General features: G+C 43.8%; 1 protein-coding gene and 1 pseudogene across 1 annotated transcript; both read left to right on the forward strand.

The window, feature by feature from the left end:
• The first annotated feature begins 483 nt into the window (after positions 1 to 483).
• Positions 484 to 969, forward strand: LOC146186524 (uncharacterized). Its single transcript, XM_084608059.1, has one exon. It carries the CDS (start codon positions 484 to 486, stop codon positions 967 to 969), a length of 486 nt encoding a protein of 161 aa, XP_084464185.1.
• Positions 970 to 2,146: 1,177 nt separating this feature from the next.
• LOC146186525 (uncharacterized) lies at positions 2,147 to 5,635 on the forward strand (annotated as a pseudogene).
• Positions 5,636 to 6,703: the final 1,068 nt, after the last annotated feature.

Below are 6,703 nucleotides of genomic sequence, written 5' to 3' on the forward strand. Positions count from 1 at the left end.
TCTCATAGCCTGAGTCGCTTTGGGACGTTCAACCCCTAAACCAAACCAAACCTCTTCATTACAGCTCGGTTAAGGTGTCTGCGTAAAATTGTGACAGATACCGCGCCTTTTCTTTGCTGTCAACCAATTTTAAACGAAGCTGATGCTGTATTGCGTCTATCACATTCACAGACGCCTGGATCGAACGCCCGGCGGGGTCAGCTTCGTATATTCGTGAATCTCGTGGTGACGTAATCATACGTCATGACGTCACGGTCGATGACGTTGCTGGTTATTTTTCTTCTCGTTTCGTTGGTGGGGTTTTCTTAAGGAAGTTGCCGAAACATTCAATTTCCTCACTGTATGTTTTCCTTCGAATACCTATACAGTCTATCCAGAAGACAGATGACAAAAATTCTTATTGAGACATTATTTCCTGTATCGATGTATTGGCAGCCTTACATCCCCTTTCTAGACAATAGTGTATTAAAGCGAGTTCAGCGAATGTATATACCATTAGCCGAAGAGACTTTCTTTTTTAAACCTCACACATCAACCTTACCTGTCAAAACGTGGCTTCGTGCGAAAGGGACTTTTGTACCATGGTCAGTAGACTGTCGCCTGGCTCAGCAGCCAGAAACTATAGATCAGTGCTTTGTGTTTTGCCGTGATGCAGGGTTTTTTTGGGACATTCTTCAACGGACTCTCAAAAAGGACATTGATATTACGCCCTACACTATAAGATTTTTGCCTACAATCGAAACTTCTGAGGCGCCATGCGACCTTTCTGGGCTCATGGAACTTTTTAGCCCTTGGAAGAGCCGCATGACAGATCGCCACGCAGAGCCACCACGTTCATCGAAGTCTCTGTTCAGAGAACAATGGGCTATGGTGCGGGGGGTATATGCTGCGCAGGATCGGCCTCCTGCGGGGTTATCTTTACTAGATGCATGTGTATGTTTTCTGGAATTTCGATGTGTGGCCAATTAAGTGAGAGCTCGTTGCTGGTGTAACTGTGTATTGACAGGTTGGGGGATGCGACCTGGTTAAATTGGCTCGAAGTACTTCCACGCAAAAAGAAAAAATTAAGAAACCCGGGGCGTGACACAGCGGTAAGCGCTCGGCTGGGGATCTAAGGGGGAGGTTCAATTCCTAGATGAAGGCCATTTTTTTTTTTTTTTTTTCAATGAGGAGGAGTCGCACACCTCTTAAGCGTTGCTAGGCAACGCCGGCAGAGCTTGGCGAGGGGGCTGCGCAGCTCGCCTTGGCTGTGACGTCACTCGATATCGCGCATGCGCATAACTGGTAAATCTGTGCACCTGCTCATGCAAAGCTCGGCTCCGGCCCTCGTAGTGAAACTTTTCGCTTCAATATGAGTCTATTGCCCGGACTAGAGCACACCTCGACTAAGTGTTATCGAACTTCAAGCGGTATACGTATTGACGTGAGTATCGAGGCTTGTTTCAGAGAGCTCGAGTGGTCTTCTGAAGAGACAATAAACTGTAATTGTAGAGAATGTACCACATTTCATACTCGTTTCTTGTGCTCAATATATGGCAGCCACTTAAAAATAAAAGCTAGGAACCATCACATTTCCTTCTACACAGTATGATATGCTTCCTAGAGCGCCTCTCTAGATCACTAAAGAAGTATGCTCGTGGGCATCCAGGCAAGGACGCTACTTCTTGACTTAGCCCTAGCGAAAAAGCCCTATGAGTCACAATAACCGAATACAGATTTCTCATACTAAACTAATTCAAATCTCATACAATCTCATATATTTCTCATACATTGAATGATATTTGTATGAGATCATATGAGATTTGTATGAGTTTAGCATGAGAAATCTTTACGAGGTTTTTGTGACTCATAGGGCTTTTTGACTAGGGAAGCGACGATCAGGCGTAATGGGGTTCACTTTGATGAACTGAAATCTAACCCCCGAATGCAGAAATGTAACTCGAATCGGGCTTGGATTTGACTTGGGGAAGTCGGCTTGAAGTAACCAAGCTGACTTCAAAACGCTGAAGTCGTCGTCCACGTTTCCTAGACGCTCACGCTGACTTACTTCGTCGGGTCAAGCACGTGCTTGGCCTCCAGAGCACATCGATCGTCTGTGAACGAGATTAGTCATACAACTACTATCTTAATGAACGTTACATGGCAAGAAACGTATATATTTTGTTAATTGCCCGTTAACGCGTGAATACTACGAGCGTTTTTTTTTTGGAAAACGATGCTGTTGATGGCACTGCAAATTAGCGTTCGACACCACTTTTGCACGAATTCCGTTTTCAGCTGGCAACATGCGTAGTATCCACGGCAGCCGCGGTGACGCTAGTGGCGCGGCGATCACAAACTTGACAACAGTCGTGGACTCCGTGCACGTGTTTTTCTGTACGACGGAACAAGGCAAGATGTCGCAGACTCCCCTGCATTCTGAGGAAAACGGTCCCCAGCGTAGGGCGGCAGCCCGTTTCACAACAGAAGAGAAAGAGCTCCTCGCCTCGCTTGTGAAGAAGTACATACATATTTTGGAATGCAAAAAAAACTGACATCGCGTCGTTGACGAAGAAGACGGAGACATGGAAAGAGGTGGCTATGATATACAACTCTAATCACGGGGTCACACGGCGCGACCAAGTCCAACTAAAGAAGTGTTGGATGAACTTAAAGCAGAAGTGGAAAGAAGAAAAATCGAAAGAAAAGAGGGAAAGGCACAAGACCGGTAAGCGCAATTGAAAGTTTTGCATGTGTACCTCATTTGAAGCATGTTTACATTTTGCTTGTCCGCATGATTCTTTTTTTTTTTTTTTTTGTAAGATATGAGTGTGCAACGTTTCGGCGCAGTGAGCGTATATACGATCGTAAGCGCGAAGTGGCTAGAACTCTTTAGATGTCGCAAGGTCTAGGCAGTTGTAAACGTCTGGCGGAAAGGCCTCACGGATCAGCAGAAACTGCACTGTTCCGTTGATGCGACGGTTGCGGTGCCGCGATGACGGCCGCTACGTCTTTGAGAACAGTAGGGAAAGAAAATGATCTGAAAATTGTGCTTTGCACAAAGTATGTTATCTTATTTTTTAACGATTACATGTAGTTTGGTCGCAATGAAATGTGAGAACTTGCAAATAATAATTCATACTTTCTGCTGCTGTATGCAAGTAGCCCAAAGTATGTTCTTGGCTACAGCCTTTACTAAAGTATACAGTATGGATTCATATGTCGTAAAGGTACAGTACGCTGCAAAGCAGAAAAACTAGGCATGTGCATGTCTGTGTTTCATTCCGAGCTGGATTAAAGGTAGTAGATGCATGCAAGCTGCTTTATTCGACTAAGCAGTTCTAGAGCAGTGTCATGTGCAGAAAGAAACTAGCCTTTAGTAGGTGTTGCTTTGACTCTAAGTAAGAAGAGCAGTTTTATGGAAGCAACAACAGGACGGGTTGCTGTGTTCTACACATAGATTTTTTAACGTTGCTTTAGGAAAACTGTGTGTGCTACACATACAGTGGAATTGTGAAATTGTTTGAGAACGGTTTCGTTGTGTGCTAAAACCATCTTTTTGTTTAGGAGGAGGATCGGAACCGGCTACATTGACCCCCATCAGCCAGCTAGTCGGGGGCAATAGCTGGTCACATGGCAACAAGAATAGAAAATGAATTTGATTCTGATACAACACTCTACCAGCCTGCCGTTGAAAGCCTGTCAGTTGTCAGGCTGCTGCAGCCCATGATAGATGGGCCAAATGATGTGGACTTCGACTATACAGGTAAAGTGTTTCGCATCTCTAATGTGCCAGAGTTAAGACATCATTTTCTTTGGAGCAAATTCCTTCGAGATCACCGACAGCATGCAACCCTGAAATATATTTTCTGTTCCTTCGAGAAACCGTGACCTGCCATGTAGCACTAATTATTTGGTACCGATACGTTCACACCATGCAGCCCCTATCTCGTAGTAATTCTCAATCTTTTTATCCTTGCTGAACCTATAACAGCTTTCGAAAGCTGTTGAGAAACCCTGTGTGTCTTGATTTTTACCCCCTTCCCACCTCACACGTATGCATAAAAAGCCATGTGTGTAAACAGATGAACTAATGCCCAAATTCAAATAATAATGACTAGCTTTATAGTTAACAAGTAATTCGATTAGCCAAAAAATAAGCTGTGCAAAAGAACGTAAAAAGGTGGCGGAGAAGGCATGCATGGACAGTGGTGCGGCCGGTACCTTGGATTCCACAGAACTCAAAACACCCCTTGAGTGTATAATGTCTCTGCATCTTTGCAAAGAATGAAAACGAATTCTGAATTTTGTGCGCATATTCCCTTAATTGCACCCACTCATAAATTACCACCTGGTGTAGGTATCCATGCGTCATTTTAATCACAGTAAAAAAAAAAAAAAAATCAGTATGTCTGGTCACTGCAAATGTACATCTGTACCCCACAAACAGCGGGACATTTTAATATGTGAAGTGTTGTGCAAAATAACTGTTGCAGTGTCTCTGCATTGCACCCATTGATGCAACCAGTAGCGCATATCCTAATGTTTATGTTAAGGTTTCTTTGTGGTAACATTTATGCAACACTCGGTGCTCCCTTTTGGTTTTACCGATTTTTCAACTGTACTTTGTCGCTACATACTTTGGATGTTAAGGGTGAGCTCAGAAAAATTGAGGGTGTCGATGACAGCACCAGTGATGGTAGCATTTAGCGGACTGCAATGTCTTCCAGTAAGAATGCAGGAGCATGAAAATTGGAATTGAGGGGAGGAGAGTGAAGTGAAAGCTTCAGAGGGTGCCTTTATTGTATCTATTTTGTTGCAATGTAATAATGTGACAATACTAGGCAGTTTCGCATGCCTTGTTTCTTGACAATTCATGTCTCACAAAAAGAAATGTTCATGTACAAGCAGTCGCAGCACTCATTACAGGTTTTGCATCGTCCGTGGTGACCGAACACCAAAACATCGGGGAAATTTCTGACTTTTTTTGTTCTGCAGGACTTCAGTATTTCAATACATGTTAACCTCTTGTGTCACTAGTACAAACATATTGTATTTATCTTATTCTATATGCCTCCTTTCATTTAATACAGATGACAATTGTGACACGAGCCCTGGTGATGAGCAGCAGCCTCCAGCACCTACAGCCAGTGAGGACGGCCAAACACAAGGAGGAGCTCCAGAAAGAAGTGCCAGCATCTCCTCTTCAATCATGCAGCCCAATGCCGCCTCCAACACAGATGTAGCAGCCCTAAATAGTGGTGTTGTTTCGTTAGGAGGTGCCAATTCCTCGACTGCGGCGGCTTTTCCCACAGGGGACATCTCCGGTTCTAGGGCTCCAAGGGGGCGAATGGCCATTTTGGAAAAGGCACTTGCATGTGAAAATGAGGACCGTGCAAGACTTCTGAGAGAGGAGCATGCGGTTCGCATACGGCTCCTACAAGAGGACCACGCACACATAATCAAGGACCGAGAAGCCAAAAGAGCTTACAAAAATCAACTTCAGGAGCTCGAGCTCATGAAGCAAAGGAATGAGCTCGAAAAACAAAAACACGAGCTTGAACAGCAACAACTGCGGACTGCAATCCTGAAAATTGAAAAAAAAAAAATTAAAGAGGAGCAGCTTCGCAAGCTACAGGCTACAGAAAATGCTTAAACCTTAATAAACAGACTGAACAAAAATGTGATGACGTGACGTCAAGCTACAGTGTTTGCATGATTGCGCTGTTCAAAGCTCTTGCATGCTCTACAGCAGCGCAGGCATCACAGCTGCTAACACTGACCTTTCACAGGCAAGGTAATTGGGCAGCACGCTTTCAGACAACTGGGGCAAGGAAAGGAATTTATAGAGCCGGCTTTTCATCAGAACTGCATTGCTCACCCTCTTCCTGCCAAGAGTGGACAAAATGTGTTTGCTAGAGATGCAATGGTTCTCAAGCGATAAATGTAGTTTTTGGAGTATCATTTGTCATATCATTACAGCCTGCTGAAAGAGCACTACCAAAACAATACACGAGAAAGAGTTTTGAAAAATATCACCGAATGTCTTGTAGCTTTTTAGTTGGAGAGGAAGACATGCAAAATGAATGTGATGTTAAGCAACAGGATCTCTACAGCCACTTTGAAAGTTGACAGAGGGACAACTATAGGAGTCAACTAGGTATTAGCCTATTATGTTGTTGGCTCCGTGACAATACTGGTCATTCGAGAAAAAGCTGCAGCTGTCAGCTACTTAATGAATTCTTACATGTAGCAGATACTCTGCTTGTTCTTGGAGCCAGACAAACGAATGCTGTTCCAAGAGTAAACAGTGAAGTGCCCTGTACTGCCATCAGAAAAAAACCTCTTCCACCGTAGCGCCTTCGGCGCAAAAAGGTGGAATAAACGTGTTTTCAATCAATCAGTCCATCAAAAAACAAGGCACTATTTTACTTATTAAGAGATTTATAAGCACTTGTAACCTAGAAGAGGGACTGCACTGCATTCTTGAAACTATTTTAAGCCCACAGATGCTGAGCACTGCTGCAATTACATTGCCTCAGCTATTTTTAATGTACTGGAGAAAAGTTTGAAGTTCACCGAAGCGCACTGAGGATCAGACTGCCTTCTCATGAGTTTGAACAGCTCAGCAGGTACTGCTTCCAGTGTATAAAAATGTAAATATTGCACTCAACATGCTAGCCAAACAGTGCACATTCCAGCCAACACAGTCTTCACAATGGGT

The sequence above is a fragment of the Amblyomma maculatum genome, chromosome 6 (genome assembly GCF_055883805.1).
Source record: "Amblyomma maculatum isolate TAMU_Amacu chromosome 6, ASM5588380v1, whole genome shotgun sequence".
Lineage (NCBI taxonomy): Eukaryota > Metazoa > Arthropoda > Arachnida > Ixodida > Ixodidae > Amblyomma > Amblyomma maculatum.

Bases quoted from the DNA above. Each gene is read 5' to 3' on its own strand.
- LOC146186524 (XM_084608059.1), top strand. From the start codon at position 484: ATGTATATACCATTAGCCGAAGAGACTTTCTTTTTTAAACCTCACACA.